Consider the following 19,721-nt stretch of genomic DNA (forward strand, 5'->3'; position numbering starts at 1 on the left):
AAATAGTTCAGGGGAGTAAGAGAGCTTGCCAAAAGAAAATCCACATGGCAGACGCCCACAAAGTCTCTGACCTCCACAGGTGTAACCCCCCCCCCCGCACACACACACACACACACACAATAAAACTCTTCATTAAAAATTTAAAGGATGGGGGAACTGAGCTGCACCCTGGAGTAGCAGTTAGCCTCCGAGTACAAAGCACGTCATCTCAGAGCCGGGGGCAAGAATGAAGACTTCCAGGTCCTAGGCAGAAGCTATGCCCATGGCTATCCTCTTCCCCATGAAAACGAAACCAAGAAGAGACTCTGTCTTTATTAGCAAGCCCAGCCAGCGGCCCTCTTGACTCGGCTGACCCCAGCCCAGCTGAGGAGAACAGTTAGTGCGGCAGGGAGGAGGGGTGTGTGTGTGTGTGTGTGTGTGTGTGTGTGTGTGTGTGTGTGTGTGTGTGTGTGTGGAGGGGCTTTGTGGCAGACGGAGGTACTAGTGGGTCTCTTCAAAATGTGTGCACCAACTGGACTGCGGGCAGCGTCTGTACAATCTGGATAGAGGGCAAGCTCTGGGGAGCCATGACCCCCGGGCCGGCCACTGCAGGGACCACTTGTACCATCTGGGAGGTGGGAGCTACGGGCACCCCGACAGGGGCAGAGACTGGGCCAGGTGTTGGTGGGGCCAGGAGCTGCAGTGTCGCGGTGCCTCCTGCAGCACTGCCGCTCTCCAGCAGGTCGGTAGCGGGAGCGCTCCGAATGATAAGGAGTTTCTGTCCTGCTGGGGCAGTGGCGGGTGGCTCTGTCAGCCCAGGGGAAAGGGTTTCCACCTCCTGCACACAGAGCCTGGTCTGCTCGCCATCCGCCCCACTCAGCACCAGCACGCTCTGCAACCCTTCATCTGTCTGCAGCGTTTCAAACAGGACATCCTGAACTACACTGGCATTGGCTTCGCTGTCCCCCACCTCCCCAGGCCCAGGGCCGGTGAGCAACTCTTCAGCAGCCCCACTCTGAACCACCAGCAGGTTTGGAGTGTCCGTAGCCACAGCCCCGCCGTTGGAACTGGAGACTTGGCCTGTCAGGGGCTGGAGCTGGACCGTGGTCACTTCCTGTGCTGGTTGCAGCTGGACCGTGGTCACTTCTTGTGCAGGCTGGAGTTGGACCGTGGCCACTTCCTGTGCTGGCTGAAGGTGAACCCCACTCACTTCCTGTGACCCTGTCTCTCCACTCCCTACATTCTGCAGAACAATGAGGCTCTGGCCTCCCCCGCTAGCCCCCGCATTACCCCCTCCCTGCATCCCCAGACCACTTGGGCCTGGAAACCACATTACCCCTGTCCCCTGTCCAGTTTTCCCCACAGCCCGAGGGCCCTGTCTGGCAGCACCATTGCCCATACCCCCAGTATTGGCAGGAGGCAGCAGAATGAGTTTGGGGGGTGGAGGCGGTGGTGGAGGGGTCGGGGGATGGACACTGCTAGGGATCAGTTGAAGGCCCTGGGCAGTCTGTACCAGGAGAAATGTCTGGGAGTTGGGGACGACTTGGCCTGGGGGTGTAGCCTGAGCTGTGGTCCCAGCTACTTCAAGTGAAAGTGTGGCCTGTAGGTGGGGAAGGACATGAACATCTTGGGCAGCCAGTGGAGCTGGAGCTGCGGCCAATGGGGCAGGGGGCTGTGGAGCAGTAGGGCCGGTGGTGCCCAAGGCTGCTGTGGCTGGGGTGTGCGTCCTCAGATGCCGCTGCAGATAGGCAGCCATGACAAAGCCACGGCCGCAAATGGGGCAGGCAAAAGGGCGCTCGGCAGAATGGGTGCGCTGGTGCAGCAACAGGTTGGAAGAGTGGGTGAAGGTCTTGGAGCAGAGTGGGCAGCGGAAGGGTCGCTCGCCCGTGTGCACGCGTTGGTGCTGCCGCAGATTGGAGGTCTGTGCAAAGCTCTTGCCACACACGCTACAGGAGTGCGGCCGCTCGCCAGTGTGCACGTGTAGGTGGCGCCGCAGGCACGATGTGTTCCGGAAGGCTTTGCCACACTCGCTGCAGGCATAGGGCCGCTCACCTGAGTGCAGTCGCAGGTGGTACTGGTAGTGGGACGACCACTTGAAGGTGAGGCCACACTGACCACAGGTGAAGGCTCGAAGGCCCGTGTGCACGCGCTGGTGGATGGCCAGCAGAGAGGAACGCTTAAAGGCTTTGCCGCACTCCCCGCACTGGTAGGGCCGCTCGCCGGTGTGGTCCCGCAAGTGGTAACGCAGCCCGGAAGAACCCTTGAAAGCCTTGCCACACTCGGCGCATTTGTATGGCCGCTCTGCAGAAACAGGGGCAGGCGGGGGTGGAGGTGGAGCAGGAGTGGCTGGGGCTAGAGGCTCCTGGGGACAGGTGACCTCAGCAGCCTCAGCCTGAGGGGGCGGGCGTCCAGCGGCCGCCTCCTCCACATGGCACTGCTGGTGAGCCAAAAGGCTGGCCAGCTGTGGGAAGGCGCCATCACAGCTGCCGCAGCGAAAGGCCTGCCCACTGGCTGAGCCATGGCTGTGCTGGTGGCGGGACAGGCCAGCCACGGTCCGGAAGGACTTCCCGCAAGGAAGGCAAGCAAAGTTCGGGGACTCCGCAGTGACAGGCGGGGGCTGTGGCAGAGGGGGATCGGCCTGGGGCAGTTCGGCAGGCTCATCTTGGGGCTGGGCGGCCACGGCGGGACCCGGACAGGGCTGGTGCTCCAAGAGCAGCTCCTCGCTGCTGAAGCCCTGCTCGCAGCCGTCACAGCGGTACACCAGCTCCACAGTGGTCTCCGCAGCTGCCAGAAAGAGCTCAGGGACCACGGGTGGGGGTGGAGGGGACGGGACTTGGGGTGCAGGTGGGCTGCGGGGCTGTAGGTAGGCATCAGAGACCAGGACCTTGGTGCTGGCTCTGCTGGTCTCCCCCGCAGGGGTAGGGATGGAGCCAGGGGCGGGACTGTGGGTGCGGTGGTGCAACAGCAAGTTGGAGGAGTGTGTGAAGGTCTTGGAGCAGAGCTGACAGCGAAATGGACGCTCCCCTGTGTGTACCCGCTGGTGCTGGCGCAGATTGGTACTCTGTGTGAAGCTCTTGCCGCAAATGCCACAGGTGTAAGGGCGTTCCCCGGTGTGCACATGCCGGTGGCGCCGCAAGCTGGACGAGTTCTTGAAAGCCTTGGGGCAGTCTGGGCATGGGTAGGGCCGCTCGCCAGTATGCTGTCGCAGGTGGTACTGGTAGTGGGATGACCACTTGAAGGCCAGGCCACACTGGCCACAGGTGAAGGCTCGCAGGCCCGTGTGAACACTGCGGTGGATCTGCAGCAGGGAGGAGCGCTTGAAGGCTTTGGGACAGTCTGGGCACTGATACGGCCGCTCGCCTGTGTGGCCCCGCTGATGGTAGAGGAGGGCTGAAGAACCCTTGAAGGCTTTGGGGCAGTCCGGGCACTTATAAGGCCGTTCGCCCGTGTGCGTGCGCTGATGGTGCAGGAGCCGAGATGACCACCGGAAGGACTTACCACACTCCCCGCACTCATACTGAGCAGCGGGGGTGGGTGCTGGGGCAGTGGGACCTGGCTTTTCCTCGGTTCCCTCGGTGGTGGAAGCTGGCGCCATGTCCACGTGGGAGCTGGCCATCACACCTGGTGGGAGGAGTCTGATCAGAGCGGCTAGCACTGGCCCTCATCACCTCTCCCTGTGTCACCCACACTGTAGGGGTTCTTCCTTAGGGTTAGAGCTTCCAACAGCCTAGGCTTAACACACAGTATCACACACAGACTACGAGAAATAATGGAGTACCCGGGATGGTGGTCTCCAGATAGAGCACGGCCCTTAGAAGCCTCTGGCTTGGCTTCCTGCTCTGGTTTGAAGACTTGCCCCTACCTTTCCCCACCTCAACAGTTGTCCCCCCATCACCCTAAACAGTTTAACTCAGTGACCAGAACCTCTCCCTCCCACTGCCCCTCCCCTCTCTCTCGGGTCCCCCAAATCTTCCATCACGCCATCACTACCATGGCCTCCTCCCATCATGCCACCACTTCCGGTGTCACCTGGCCTCCGTGCACTCACTCCCTGGTACAACCCGGCTTTGGCCTGCCTGTTTCACTGTTCCTACACTCGTGCACATTCTGGACACTCCCCATGCTTCTCAGCTCACACTGCACTATCATTCACCGCAGTGACAGGGAAGAGAAAAGGTGTCAGAACATACATCCCGTGCTCCACCAGTGCTCTTCCCACTCGGGGCAGCCTGTGATGCCTGGAGACACTCACTGTTGCTTGTCTACCAAGTGCAGGGGACAGAGATGCTTCCCCACAGCCTACAATGCACAGGATGAACCCCACAAAGATCCAGGCCGAAACAGCAGCAACACAAGGCTGAGGAACTGTAGGATTCCCCACATGCTGCCCTGTGCCACGGCCTCTGACCTCCCTTGGAATCCTCCAGGTTTTCAGCAGCACACACAAAGAAGTGACACCCTTGCTTCAGTTCCCTCCAGCCCCTCAACCTGCTCTTCCCTCTGGGAGTGCTTCAGTCACCTGTCGTCCCCAGCCCTTGCTGCTCAGATTTTCCTAGGGCACATCTTCCTAGCTTTAGGAGGCTGATGCTCCTCCCTGTCACCATCTCAGCCTCTGGGCTGGATCCTTCTAAACCTGGAGGTTGAGTTAGAGTGGAAGCCCTTGCCCCTTCTCTTAGGATTCCACAATCTATAAATAAAGGACCCCAAAACTACAGCTCCTGAAGACTCTCCTTTGCTCCCCATGCTTGCTGCACTGTGACTAAAACACCTCGTGCTTAACCAAAATCTAACTCCGGGTTGTTTTTACCTTCTATGCCCTCTTATCAAATATTTACAAGTAGGGCTGAGATGTAGCTCAGCTGATGGAGTGCCTCTCCAACACACACAAACCCCTAGGCTTGAACCCAGCACTGCACACACTAGGAGGATAACACAGGGAGTGGGGGAGAGGCCAGCCTAGGTAGCAGTCACGCCTGTATGAGAACAGAGGACAAACCTCTTACAGCAGCCTGCTGGATGTTCAAGACTGGTGGCCTTCTCCCCCCTCTTGCTGGCCTCCTGTCCCTCTAGCCTCAAGCAGGCAGGAAGAGTGACCCCCATCTTGGGGTTCCCGCCTAGTACGCCTTCTTTCCACCACCCACGATTCACCCTGTCACACATCTGCACTAAAATCACCTCAGAGATGCCTCCTCAGACCACGCTCCTCAAGTCCCTTCAGCACTCCCTTGCTCTCTCTGCAAACTCGGTTTGCTCGGTTCCTCACGGGGCCCGTCAGCTAAGTGCCACCCAGTCAGGATGTCCCAACCTCAGCAGCACAGAGATTCAGAGAGGCCGGCTCATACATTGTTGGGTGTTTGGCAGGATTCCTGACCTGTCAACCTGATGGACGCCACTGGCAACAAAAACGGTACCAGTTTGACCCTGCCCTAGTAAACCCTCCATCACTGCTACAGTGTCCCCTCCCCAAGCCTTCTTGCTGCCACTTTTACTCTGTCTAATGCTCGCACCATGTAAACAGGGAGCCCTTTCTCGTTCACGGTTGCATCCCAGCACCTAGCAGAGCACCAGCTGAGTGCGTGCTCAGTAAATACAGTCCAAGTGGACCAAGACTAGGCATTCCCTTTAGACAAGCTATGGAGGATCTCTGCATTTAAAGGACGAGCAACAGGCTATGAAAAGATTGCTTTTTTAAAGGATGGGTGTCTCTTTTGCCAAGTAAGCCACCAATGAGGTTAAGCTCCCAAGTGCCTTTGAGAGGTCAGGCCGCATCTTTTAACACGGGATGCCCAAAGAAACAGGAACCCATCTTAGCAGTAAGAGTCCCCTTTGAAAGGCTGGGCTTCGATGCTCTTGGGGCCTGGGATGTAGCTCGGTTGTTAGTGACTGCCATGCATGAAGCTCCGGATTCTATTCCCAGTACAGCAGAAAAAACCAGGCCTGGTAGCACAGACCTGTAATCCCAACACGTAGAAGGTGGAGGGAGGCAGGAGGATCATAAATTTAATGTCATCCTCCGCTATACAGTGAGTCTGAGGACATCCTGAGCTACATGAGACTTGACTGGAAAAAAATAATAAAGGTTAAATGCCCATCTCTATCTTTGTTCAGATATTCTAGGGACCAGCAGGATTACAAAATTTTTCCTTCAATGTCTGGGAAACTGTCACCCTCTTTTAAGAGAAAGGGGGCGGGGAGACAGGAAGCTTTGCAAAAATGCATAGCTAAACCCAGTGCCCTTCTCCTTTAAGAGGGCGGGGCCGATCGAAACAGATTAAATATCGGAGGCGAAGTAGCCACCTTCCCTTTAAGATACCCCTTCCGGTTTCCCGCTCGCCGTTGCCCAAACGACTCCGCCCTCCGGCCCTTCCCCCACCGCGCCCTCCGGTCTCTCACCTGTGGCCCCGGTCTGGGAGGGGGATCAAGGAGAACCCCAGGGCCTTCCCGCGGGGGCTGACGGGAAGCGGGGCCCGGCACAGCGCTGTGGGAGCCGCGGCCCGGGAGGGGGCGGGGGCGCGCTCCCTCCCCACGGCCCCCAGCGCGAGGCACTCAACCTTTATCGGCGGCCTCTCGCGCACACAAACCCCGCCGCCGCCGCCGTGCGTCATGACGCAACACGCCGCTCCCAGCCCGACCCCACCCCCCACTGGGGTGCTCCCGGTGCTGCGTGATTCCTGGGGTCCTGGAGTGAGGCGTGTGTAGGTCTCGGTGTGGATTCCGTCCTCCTGGAGAGGAGTTCCTCGGACGGGGGAAACTGAGGCATGCCACCTTCCTGCATGGCCTGGGTCTCGCGGGGAGTTTGAAGTCCCCCCTGCAAACCTGCCTTTTTCCTCCTGCTCGCTGGCATCCACGGTGTGGATCACGCAGGCTTTCTCAGTCAGGGCAAGGATGACTTGGGACAGATTATTTTGTTTTATTTATTTATGTATTTTGTGAGGCCACGGGTTCATGTAGGTTGCCCAGTATGCAGCCCAGACTGGCCTTGAATTCATGATCCTCACGCCTCCACCTCCCCAGAGCTGGGATTACAAGCGTGAGATGAGTTTGGGCTTTGCTTGGTGGTTTTTCATGGGAGCTTCTTGTGCATTGTAGTGTGGTCACCCGGAACTCCCGTCTATGTCCGCTAGTTACCAGTGGAACTGCCCTAGGTGTGCACACACACTTAATCACAGCACCAGTTCCTTAAAACGCTCCAGAAATCCACTAGTTCAAAGCCAATGCCTCAAGCCAAACACTCTGGGACTGCGAAGCTCACACCCACACACCACCAGCTCCACGCTGGACTTGATTTCCTAATCCTCCTGCCTCTATCTCTCAAGTGCTGGGATTACAGGGTTCACCACCGCAGTGGACTTCTACAGGCTTTTCTCTATGTTTATTCAAAAGATACGTTTATCACTAACCCACCTCTGCCTAGCTCTTACTGGAGACATCTGTGATAACCAGGGTCCTCTTGTCAGTAGCAAGGGGACAAACATAGCTCCACACAAGGCCAGCCTGGTTTACAAAGCAAGTTCCAGAACAGTCAGGGTTGCACAGAGAAACCCTATCTTGAAAAAGAAAAGGAAGAACAGAAAGAAAAAAAAGAAAGGAAAGGAAGAAACTCAGAAGAAAGACAACATCCAATGCAGACATGAGCTTCCCAAGGGAGAGTCGGGGGATAAGATACACTCAGGTGTAAGGACAGGCTCCTAGCTGCCTTAGCATTAGCCACAAGGCCATTTCTTATTGACTCTCAGGTTACATCTCAAGGAGTTGCTAAGAAAGAACTCTCTCTTAATTCCTGGGCAAGGGGAACAGATTCTTTAAGATTTGTTTGTTTTTAAATCTATTTTTATTTTCTGTGTATGTGCGAGTGCCTACATATATGTCTGTGTACCACATGTGGGCCTGGTGTCTGAGGAAGCCAAAAGAGTGTCAGATTCTCGGGAGCTAGAGCAACAGGCAGTTGCGAGCTGTCTGGTGTGGTCACAAGGAACTGAAACCCCTACTCTGTAAAGCAGCTATTGCTCTTACCTGCCGAGCCATCTCTCCAGCCCTGCATTAGCCTTCTTAACTAAAAGAACAACACGCAGAGGGCCGGTGAGACAACATTGCGGGTCTAATCACAGCCATCGGGTGGAAGGAGAAAACCGGCTCCCACAAATAGCCCTCTGACTTGAGCCCATGTTGTGTGGCATACACACGCATGTGCACACAAATGGAATAAGGAGATAAATGTAATTTAATTTTTTTCTTTTATTTCTTTAGAGTGTGTGTGTACGCACGTATACCATGATAAGCTTGGCAGCCAGAAAACCACTTTTATTAGTACAGTTCTTGCCTTTCATCATCTCAGGGACTGAACTCAGGTTTTAGACTTAGGGACAAGCACCTTTACCCATTGAGCCATGAGGATGATCATTAATTTAAAAAAAAAATATTAAGAGGACTGGAGAGGTGGCTTGGTGTTTCAGAGCACTAGGTACTTACTGCTCCAGAGAATCTGCTTTGATTCCCAGCACCCACATGATGGCTCACACTGTCTGTAACTCCAGTTCCAAGGAACCAGTTGCCCTCTTCTGGCCTCCAGAGACACCAGGCATGTGGGCACAGACATAAATGGAAGCAAAGCACCCATGCACACAAAAATAGATATATTTAGCCAGGCGATGGTGGCGCACGCCTTTAATCCCTGCACTCGGGAGGCAGAAGCAGGCGGGTCTCTGTGAGTTCGAGACCAGCCTGGTCTACAGAGCTAGTTCCAGGACAGGCTCCAAAAAGCCACAGAGAAACCCTGTCTCGAAAAAAAACAAAAAAAAAAAAAAGATATATTTTTAAGTATCTCCCAAGATTCAAGGCAGTCCCTTAGCTGTGAACCCCTGAAAAATCAAAAAGCAAGTTCCATGATTCTGATATACAAGGGCAGAGTAAGCACCCCTGTTCCAAATTAGAGGGCTGGAAAGATCACAGAAAGAGAGCGGACCAAAGCAAAACCCAAACCGAACAGGGCAGACATTAGATCCTGTGCCTCCACTGGCAGCATGGGACACGTGATATCATGTGGCCTCAGTCTAAGCTCGCTCCTCCCCGGCCACTTTCTTTACCCAAAGGTCTACACTCGTGCTGTCTCCAACATCCTCAGGCTTCCACACCACTTAACCTTCACGCCATGCGTTGTTCATGCCAGCTCTTCCTAGGAAGAGCCTGCCCTGCTCACATCGTCTAGTCTTCTGGGCTTTTCTCTCCCACCTTAGTGCAAGCCCCCATAACCTAATAATTCTTTTTGTTTGTTTGTTTGCTTGGTTTTCAAGACAGGGTTTCTCTGTGTAACAGCCCTGGCTGTCCTGGAACTTACTTTGTAGACCAGGCTGGCCTCGAACTCAGAGATCCGCCTTTATCTGCCTCCTGAGTGCTGGGATTAAAGGCGTGTGCCACCACTGCCTGGTGAGATGGGCGATTCTTAACTTCTGACCCAGACCAGAAGATCATTAAGAAGCCAGTCCCAGACAGTGGGCTGCTGGGCCTCTTCCAAGGCCAGAACCCCCTCTTACTGAACTCCAGACCCTGACCTGAGGGGGGAAGCATTCTTTCCCTCATCTCTGAATCCCAGGAGACCACCCTGAGGCCTGCCCAGTGGGAGGGGAGGGGTGGCTATGCCTCCTGCTTAAATAGTGGACTTGGAAATACAAATGAGGCTTCTGAGTGTGGAAGGGGTGGGGGATAGTGTTGGAGGAGGTTGCTTGTTTCACTGGGCCCCAGTTTGTTTTGGGAAGGCCACTTGGTCATTCTGGTCACTTGGCAGCTCAGATCTGAAATAACCACACAGAAACTGCATTAAATTAAATCACTGCTTGGCCCATTAGCTCTAGCTTCTTATTGGCTAACTCTTACATATTAATTTAACCCATTTCTATTAATCTCTGTACTGCCACGTTGCAGTGGCTTATTGGGTAAAGTTCCCAGCGTCTATCTCCAGCAGGGCTACAAGGCTTCTCTCTTGACTCCACCTCCTTTCTCCCAACATTCAGTTTAGTTTTCCCTACCTACCTAAGTTCTGCCCTGCTATAGGTCCAAAGCAGTTTCTTTATTCATTAATGGTAATCACAGCATACAGAGGGAAATCCCACATCACCTCCCCTTTTCTGTTTACATAAAAAGGAAGGTTTTAACTTTAGCACAGTAAAATTACATATAACAAAACAGTTATCGAGCAAGAATTGCAGTTACAATATTTATATCTATTTTATCTTTTATTATAACTAAGGAAAACTATAACTATAGTTATAAATTCTTCAACTCCATCAAAGACTCCAGAAGGGTATAATATTACCTAAGTAAACAATAAGTTTATTGGAAGCAACTTCCAAAACTCTAGAATTGACAGAGACATCTCACGACCTGGACAGTCACCCAAAGTTTTTCTGTACCATTGAGGCATCCATCTTGAGCCTACAGGCCCATAGTATCCAGCAGACTTTTCCATGAAGCAGGAAATTTCAAAGACAGGTCCGCCTATATTGGCAGTTTGTCAGTCACTTTCTTCTGTATCCTTCAGAATGTCTCGCAGACTTTTTCATGAAGCAGAAATCTTGCCATCAGGACAGAGGGTTGACAGAGGAGAGGTGGATGAGGGACTCTGCTCAGGTCCACCTCATGAGGTGGAAAAGTCTCAGACTGGGACCAAAACTGAATTCTTTTTTTTTTTTTCATCCCCTTGCCTCTGCCTCCCGAGTGCTGGGATTAAAGGTGTGAGCCACCACCGCCCGGCCTGAATTCTTCCTTTCCGATAAATCTCTTCTCTCGGGTGAGGTTTGTTGTGGCATCCAGAGCAGAGCCCAGCTATAACAACTTTGCCTGGCGCCCATTGGAGTGGAGCGGAACTGTAGCATTGTCTCTGCGGAAGCGGAGGAGTGGAGTTGTGACACTCCGGGGGACCTGAGTTCTGTTTTCCCTTAGTTAGCCGAGCAGAGCACAGACACTTTCGCTGGGTTAAGCAGAGTTGTTATATTTGCCTTGGGAAAACCTGTCCCTGGGGCAGGGCTGTAAGATGCTACACTTACCGTGCTTTTGTGGTATTCTTTGGCTCCCGACTAACAGGATACCTTTCTGTCGGAACTGCAGTGCTTACAGTGAGGACTTGGGACAGCGAAAGAGGGCCTGGTGAATTCTCAGTAGTACATGTGAATGTACAGGACTTCAACAGACACTCCATGAAGCCGGTCCCCAGCCTGGGAGATTCTCATACAAAATGGGACAGGAGGAAAGGGGGCCTGAAACTGAGTGGGACCTCCTAATAGCAGCATGAACATTAGCGCCCCCTGGTGGAGCATACCCAAGCTGCAAGCTGTGTGTGCTCCCGCCAGCTGTGGAGGATGTTTCTCATGGCTCCTAAGAGCAAGGAATCCAAGGCAGCTTCTGGAGCTGGGCTAACAAGAGCACTGTCCTAGCTACCCCTGGCTGGCCCTTGGACTATGAACCTTTCATCCTACTCCCCAGAGACCTGAGAGCACACTCCCAGCAACTCCCCAGCCTTCCCCCATCCATCAAGATCTGTAAAGAATGGACTGTATCTGAAGACAGACAAGCCATTGTCCCCTCCCTTAAGGTCTAGGAAGGCAGGTTCACCTTAGGATAATATACTTTCCATCCCTGAGTTCTCACCCACTGCTGAAGTCCCAGGAGCCACCAGGAGCTTCAACTAGATCTGTGTACCGTTCTTGGAAAAGTTTAACCATTTATATCTTTTTCTTCTTTTTCCATCAGACTCTGGCAGAGCCTGAGCATGCACTTAAACTCCTTAATCATGGCTTTGGGCTTCCTTGGTCTTTTTTCTACAGATCTCATCCCTGCCGGGTGACTACCTGCTGTCCTGTGGCTGACCCCCATGGTCATCTGATCATCTCCACCCTCCTCCTCTGCTTGGCAACTTGCCTGCCCTGTGTGTGTCTCACTAGATGATAACACACACACACGGGGGTGGGGAGAAGAGAGAGAGAGAGATTCTCTATATAGTCCTGGAACTCTGTTCCTCCTGCATCCCAGAGACCAGAGGCCTCAATTTCTTCTTCATGATTCTGACCTCAGGACAAAGAAGTAGACCCCGGGATGGGGTGAGCCTGGGGTGGAGGACCGATGTGGAGTTCTTGACTTGGGCCTAGAGGTGCTAGCACCCCTCTCAGAGACTGGACTCTTCTTCCAGCCACCGGCAAACCCCTCCCCAAGTCTCCTAAAGGCCCTCGACATTAATCGCTGTGTTTGACTCTGCGCCTGCCTTGGCCTTGCTAAAGAGGCTTTTGTCCCCTTAATTGGCTACCTCTGAGAGCTTTTCTCTGCCTGCGCACCCTCGCGCCCCTGTTTTATATCCTAGGCCCAACTATGTGTTAATTGGGCACATAGGAGATGCGCAGCGCCCTTTCCACCCTGCCCCCGCCTTCCTATAACAGCCCCTCACCTGCAGACATTGGAGTCCAGCATCTGCGTTGGGACAGGCACAGCGGGAGGCTCACCCTATCTGCCAGGGTAGCTTCTCATTCTAAAGTGCCAGACTTGAGTCCGGATGCTCCTCCTGTCCCATCCCGGTTTGGGGGTTTGATTTCTGTTCTGCGTTGTGACTGCAGAGCAACCGGCCATGCACCCTGGATTCCCTGCGGCCCCTGGGCTCTCTGAACCAGGGCCCCGAGAGTTGTGCGCTTTTGTGAGCGGGGCTTCAGCCCACATCCTGCGCGCCCTGCAGCCCAGGCGTACCCGGCCCCCCAAGCGCAAGCCCAACCACCGGAGGTTTCTACACAACCAGATCTGCAGGTGAGGAGGGCTCTGGAGGGGAGGCACCGGGTGGGCCCCGGGAGGCCCCTAGGCTGGATTTAGCACCATTAAGCGTGCGTTTGCCAAGCACCTTCTTCTGTGCGCTTCAGTCAACACTCATCACTGAGCAGGGTCAAGGAAATCTCCAGCCTGCACTGAGTCCCTGTGGGGTGGTAAAAGGTAAGAAATGGCCTGAATAAATAAGTATATGATAAGCCAAGCATTGTGGCACACGACTGTAATCCTAACCCTCCTGAGACCGAGGCAGGAGGATGGCTGAGTTTGCAGCCAGGTTAGGTTACCTCGCAAGTGAAGTAAATAAACGAGAGGGTATGGCGCCACCGTGTGGACGTACCTTGAAAAGGCGATTCAGGAGAATGCACCTCAGCCGTCCAGTCGGATGCCATGAAGACCCCACAAAGCTGCCAGGCACACACTGGCAGGGAGGCAGTGGTTACAGGTAAGAGGTCCCCTTTGGAGGGGATGAAAGTCCTGGAACTAATTAGAGACATTGCTTGTAGAAGATAGTGAACACTGGTCTAATGTGGTGGCACGTGCCTATAACCCCAACACTAGCACTCCAGAGGCCGAGGCAGGAGGATTGCTGCTAGTTCCATGCCAGCCTGGTCTATACATGAAGTTCAAGGCTATCCTGGACTAAGTGAGATCTTGTGTCAAGAAAGCAGGTGTGGAGGGAGGGCTGATGGGAAAGTGCGTGTGTGTGTGTGTGTGTGTGTGTGTGTGTGTGTTACTAGGTTGGTAGGAAAAGAACTCCAGTTTTGAACTATGTATTTTAAATCATTACAAGTAGGTCCATCCATCAAACATCCAGTTTTGAAAAGCAGAACGAATTGGGTTGTGAGGTTCTGCTTCATCTGCCATAGTCACCTGTCCAGAGGTCAGGTGACTGCCTGACTCTTTTTCAAGGTTCTCAACCTGTGGGTCTTGATCCCTTTGGGATCCGAATGACCCTTTCACAGGGGCCAGTTACCCTACATATAAGATATTTGCATTATGATTCATAACAATAGCAAAATTACAGTTATGAAGAAGCAACGAAAATAAATGCATGATTAGGGGTCACCACAACATGAGGAACTATATTAAAGGGTCACAGCATTAGGAAGGTTGAGAAATATTGTTATGTATGGTATTTTAACATTTATTTTTAACTTGGTGTGTGCTGTGTATGCGTAAAAACCACATCCTTTTATTCAAAATAGAACAAAATAGAAACTATAACGATTAACACATTTTTGGCAAAGAAAAACGAGGGTTTATTATTATTATCATTCCTGTAGTGTAAAGGTCAATCTTGAAGGGGTACAGAGTGAGCTCAGAGGCTTTTCCGCGGGACACACGCTCAGTTCCCGTCACCTGCACTGGAGATCTGGAGCCCTCTTCTGGCCTCCACGGGCAACTACACTCACATGTGCTCTACAGCTGACTGCCACGTTTTCAAGCATTTTAAACATTTTTCAAAGATTTTATTTATGTATACAGTGTTCTGCCTACATGTACTCCTGCATTCCAGAAGAGGGCACCAGATCTCATTACAGATGGTTGTGAGCCACCATGTGGTAGATTAAAATTGAACTCAGGACCTCCAGAAGAGCAGGCAGTGCTCTTAACTGCCGAGACATCTTTCCAGCCCTCCATCCCCTTTTTGAGACAGGGTGTCTCTGTGTAGCCCTGACTGTCCTGAAGCTCACTCTGTAGACCAGGCTGGCCTTGAACTCCAGAGATGCACCTGTCTCTGCCTCCCGAGTGCTGGGATCAAAGGTGTGTGCCACCGCACCCTGCAAACCCATTTTCTTGAGTCATTTTGGACCTGTTTGTTCCTTAGAATTTCCTGGGCAAAACTCATTGTTGATGTTTTAAATTGTCTCTTCTGCTTTATTTGTACTCAAATAAAAAAAACCCACTCAGATTTGCTTTCTGTATGGTGTCTTTTCCATAGGATAAAAACTATAAAAAGTCAATTAGCAAAATAACATAAAGCAAGAAGTGTGGGTAGAAACGATGTTTCACCTAAGCGCATTTGTTAACAATGTATCCCGCTATCGAACTTCACGGTACAATAATACAAAGCTGAAGCTATTTCGTGCCAGCCTTGTGCCATGCTTGCTTAGCATGAATGAAGCTCAGGCTGCGTCCTCACCACAGTGTGAAACCACGCATGGTCAGCAGCCTGTGATCACAGCACCCAGGAGGTGGAGGCAGGGCCACCGTGGATTAACTGCGCCCCCCTTTTTTGACAAAGGGTCTTGTGTGTCCCTGGCTGGCCTCAAACTCAATTATATAGCAAAGGGTGACCTTGAACTCCTGATCCTGATCCTTCTGCTTCAAACTTCTGGAGTCACCAGCGTACACCACCACACCAGTTCAATGTCGAGAAAAAATCAGGAATTCAGGGTCATCCTCTTCTACACAAGGATTTCAAGTCCGGCCTGGGCTACGCACAGACCCTGTCTCAAAACAAGCAAAACAGTGAATTTTATGTTACCTAAGTTTTTACTTGGACTTTAAAAATTAGGCTGCATTAGAAGGCGGCAAACGCTATGGAGGAGGAATGGGCTAGGAGCGAGTGTGGCCGTTCTAAAGGAGGGGGTCAGGGAAGACTCGCTGAGTTTGCACAAAGACTTGGAGAAGTGGGGGGGGCACACTCAGCTCTGAACGGCAGGCAGAGCCAGGGTAAACGCGCTGGTGCTGAAGATAGGGTGGTGGTGGTGATGTTGCTGAAGGTGATGGTGGTGTTGGTAGCAGCTGTAATGACATAATGGTCATGGTACTGATAATCAGGAAGGTGATGGTGGTGATGATGGTGGTGATGGGGATGATAAGAAGGTGATGATAACAACAATGGTACTGATGGTGACAGTTGTAATGACAGTGATGATGGTTATGATAATCAAGATGGTGAAGGTATGATGGCGACAATGAGGACGATTATGGTGGCAATAATAATGCTGGATATAATGAAGGTGATGGTAGTGATGACAGCTGCATATGACGCTTACGTGTACCAAGTGCTCTAATAAGCACCTGGCTATTGATTCGTAGTGAGTTAGCACTCACTGACAACGAGTGTGCTTCTGATCCTCCTGCCTCCACTGGTCAGCCACTACACTCAGCGTATTCGGTGCCCAGGGATTTGTGCATGCTAGGAAAGCACTCCAACTGAGTTATATTCCCAACCCTAAGGGAGGAATTATCCTCAAATTTGTGTGTGTGTGTGTGTGTGTGTGTGTGTGTGTGTGCTGTTGTTGTTGCTGTTATTTTGAGATAGAGTATTTCTTTGTGCTGGTACTTGTTATGGGAACCAGACTGATCTCAAACACCCACCAAATCTCCTGCTTTAGCCTCCCAGAAGACTGAGATTACATATGTGTAGCACCGTGCCCATCTGATTTTGAATTATTATTTAATATCCTCCCTTTCTTCCTCCCTCTCTTTTCTGTCTCTGGAATTCTTACTTTGTTGACGTGGGATCCCATATAGCCCAGGCTATCTCCAAATTCAATATGTGAGCAAGGATGACACTGGATGCTTGACCCTTCTGCCTCCATGTTTTCCAATGCTGGGACTGCAGGCATGAGCCACAGCACCTGCTATGAATGGTTATTAACATAATCAAGCTAGCATGGAATGGTTTGTCTCGAGTCTGCAACATCCTAATGTGTGAATCAGTTGGTCTTGTGTGTAGACTCTTTATTACAGGTGTGGCTATTGCCCTCTCTTTTAAAATTTAATTTCAAAAAATAGTATACAAATTAAATTAGTATACAAAGTGACTGGTTTCCTTGTGGGGTTTTAAAGCTTTATTTTTTATGTGTTTTGCTGCTTGTGTGTCTGTGCACCACACACCATGTAGTGTCCTCAGAGGCCAAAAGAGGGCGTCATCTCCCTTGGGGCTGGGGTTACCAATGCCTGTGAACCTCCATGTAATAGCTGTGCTGGGGATGGAAGCCAGGTCCTCTAGCAGAGCAGCCTGCGCTGTGAGCCCCTGAGCCGGCTCTCCAGCCCCATCAGTGACGGTTGTGCTGGGGATGGAAGCCAGGTCCTCTAGCAGAGCAGCCTGCGCTGTGAGCCCGAGCCGGCTCTCCAGCCCCATCAGTGACGGTTGTGCTGGGGATGGAAGCCAGGTCCTCTAGCAGAGCAGCCTGCGCTGTGAGCCCCTGAGCCGGCTCTCCAGCCCCATCAGTGACGGTTGTGCTGGGGATGGAAGCCAGGTCCTCTAGCAGAGCAGCCTGCGCTGTGAGCCCGAGCCGGCTCTCCAGCCCCATCTGTGACGGTTGTGCTGGGGATGGAACCTAGGTCCTCTAGCAGAGCAGCCTGCGCTGTGAGCCCGAGCCGGCTCTCCAGCCCCATCTGTGACGGTTGTGCTGGGGATGGAAGCCAGGTCCTCTAGCAGAGCAGCCTGCGCTGTGAGCCCGAGCCGGCTCTCCAGCCCCATCAGTGACGGTTGTGCTGGGGATGGAAGCCAGGTCCTCTAGCAGAGCAGCCTGCGCTGTGAGCCCCTGAGCCGGCTCTCCAGCCCCATCAGTGGCATTTTTACACACACTCAGTTTGTGCTAGCCTCATCCACCCACAGTCGTCCACCGTCCTGCTCCTTCTGCATCTCAGCTGTTGCTACCTTCCTCAGCATCCTTCCTTAGAGCCGCATTTCTCCTCTCACGGTCCGTTTCTAGCTTTCCCGTCTGGACCGACACTCACAGAATACACATATATACAGGTCAGCCACCAGAGGCCAGCTAGACAGCTCAGCGTGGAGACACTTGCAGCCAAGCCTGACTTCTTGAGTCAACTATGAAGAACAGGATTGGAGAGATGGCTCTGGTTAAACACCCTCCTGCTCTTCCAGGGGCTGGGTGCAGCTCTCAGCACATGCCAGGTGGCTCGCCACCCCTGTAACCCTCCTTTGACCTTCGTGTGTGGTGTGGAGAGAGGGGCAGGAAGGAGGTGGAGGGAACATACACACAAAATAGGTGTTTAAGTTACATAAAATTTAATTTATAGAAACAAAAGAATTTGGGGGCACAGTTCCGCCCCAGTTGTTTATGAAGCCACCCATGTGATGCTGAGGGCTGGAAGTGCCAGGAGACACCAGTGTCTTAGCTTCTGTCAGGAGACACAGGGAGTGGGCCGCACTGTAGGATGCACTCCACACGGTGGCACGCGCCGGCCCACGCTCCCTTTGCGGTTATTGATTGGAAAGGCGCTCTTCCCCCCAGACAGTTCGTTTTTATATATTGGAATAGGGCGATAATAAATCTTCACCGTCAAGATGTGCAGTGCACAACCCCACAGCAATCAAAACCTTCCTGAGAAGACATATTGACTTGCCAGACTCAAGAAAACGAAGGCAGGGGCCAGGAAATGAGCCTGGAGGAAAAAGAAGGGGGGGGGGTGAAAAGAAGGAAGAGTATCTCTGGGTAAAGCCGGGGTAACTAGAAGAAAGGTCTTTTGCAGGCAAAGCTGAAATTCTCTCTCCCTCTCTCTCTTTCCCCCACCCACCCCAGGCAGTTTGCCAAGATTGAAGCCGCCACCCAGCACCTGGCCCTGTCCATCCGGTCTCAAAAAGCGCCTCCCCAGAGACCACCACCCAGAAGACCACCTCCACCGCCTCCATCCCCCTTCCTGGGGGTGGCCTGTGCTGAGGCCCCTGTGGAAGTGTCCCACAATGACGGCCCCAGCCTAAGTCTAGCTGCTCTGGACACCTCGACCCTTGACCTCTTTGATGACATTCTGCTCACTCCTGCATGTCCCCTGGTGGCTACTGAAGACTTCTGCCAGATACCCCAAGAGGCGTCTGAACTCATCTCTCCTGCTCCAGGCCCAGGAAACCAGAGAGACCCAACCCCAGTGCAGGCTCCAAGGTTCTCCAGTCCTCTGCCCCCTCCCCAGAATGCCCATGGGGAAAGTCCAGAGCCTACAGCTCTAGGCTGGGGTTGGGTAGACAGTTGGGAGGCACCTTGTGCCTTGGATCCTAGAGGAATTCTGGATGGCTGGGGGACCCTTTGAAACCTATTTGAGACACAGGCCCAACCCAATCTCCCCTTTTGAGATGTACAACTCAGCTGGTAGACTGTGTGTCCAATGTGCAAGCATCCCAGGGTTCCAGCCCCAGAACCCACAAACCTGTAAAACAAACCAATCCCAGACACTCACTGGGTACCACCAGGAGCTCTGCTCCTGGGCCCAGGGCCCCTCTGTTCACTCCCTGCCTATGAATTTTCCTTTCTCCCTTCCCAGCACAGGTTGCCTCCTCTTCCCTCCCCCACTCTTCTCTCCCTGGTGTCTGCTCTCTCAATAGTCCCCCAATTCTTGGTGTTATGACCCTGCAGTAGACAAAGGTGGACAAGAGCCCCACCTTGTGGCGCTCAAACAGGATGTGGGGGGTGAGAGAGAATACATGAGAACCCTCAGAGAGCTTCCACAGCCAGATGAAATGCGAACTTCTGATCAGAATGGCTGCTGGGATATAAATAAAATGTGCGGCTGACTGATTGGCTCCTGGACATCGGCCGGTCAGGGTGTGGTCTCCGCCGCTGAGCGGAAGCAAGTTGTAGGAAGGCGCGGGATCCAGGAGCAGGAACAGCAAAGCCACTGAGGTGGGACTCTGGGGACTACGGCAGGCCAGTGTGACTGGGGGCTCTGAGCTGGGGAGAATTTGGACTTAGTTTTTATTTGGGGATCTTGGGGCGGGGAGGTGATTCTGAGACAGAGTTTCTCTGTGTAAGTTTGGAGTCTATCCTGGAACTCACTCTGTAGACCAGGCTGGTCTCGAACTCAGAGATCCGCCTGCCTCTGCCTCCCGAGTGCTGGGATTAAAGGCGTGCGCCACCACCGCCCAGCGAGATTTTTTTTTTAGGCAGTGCTTGGTTTGCAGGCCTGCGCCATCACGCCTCGCTCTCGCCTCCCTCTCCCAGTCTTTGTCCTGACCACAGCAGGTCCTGCCT

At 53.0% G+C, this 19,721-nt stretch overlaps 2 protein-coding genes across 2 annotated transcripts; one reads left to right on the plus strand and one right to left on the minus strand.

The window, feature by feature from the left end:
• Window positions 1-493: 493 nt before the first annotated feature.
• Window positions 494-6,572, minus strand: Znf628 (zinc finger protein 628). Its single transcript, XM_075941672.1, has 2 exons — window positions 6,373-6,572; window positions 494-3,600 (listed from the first exon to the last, which is right to left on the minus strand). Exon 2 carries the CDS (start codon window positions 3,593-3,595, stop codon window positions 494-496), a length of 3,102 nt encoding a protein of 1,033 aa, XP_075797787.1. The 5' UTR covers window positions 3,596-3,600; window positions 6,373-6,572.
• A 5,843-nt stretch (window positions 6,573-12,415) lies between these two features.
• C1H19orf85 (chromosome 1 C19orf85 homolog) lies at window positions 12,416-19,253 on the plus strand. The gene is made up of 2 exons (XM_075941714.1): window positions 12,416-12,759; window positions 18,282-19,253. The coding sequence occupies exons 1-2, from the start codon at window positions 12,587-12,589 to the stop codon at window positions 18,781-18,783; spliced, it is 675 nt and encodes a 224-aa protein (XP_075797829.1). The 5' UTR covers window positions 12,416-12,586; the 3' UTR covers window positions 18,784-19,253.
• Window positions 19,254-19,721: the final 468 nt, after the last annotated feature.

Source organism: Microtus pennsylvanicus, chromosome 1 (assembly GCF_037038515.1).
Source record: "Microtus pennsylvanicus isolate mMicPen1 chromosome 1, mMicPen1.hap1, whole genome shotgun sequence".
In the NCBI taxonomy this organism is placed as follows: Eukaryota; Metazoa; Chordata; class Mammalia; order Rodentia; family Cricetidae; genus Microtus; species Microtus pennsylvanicus.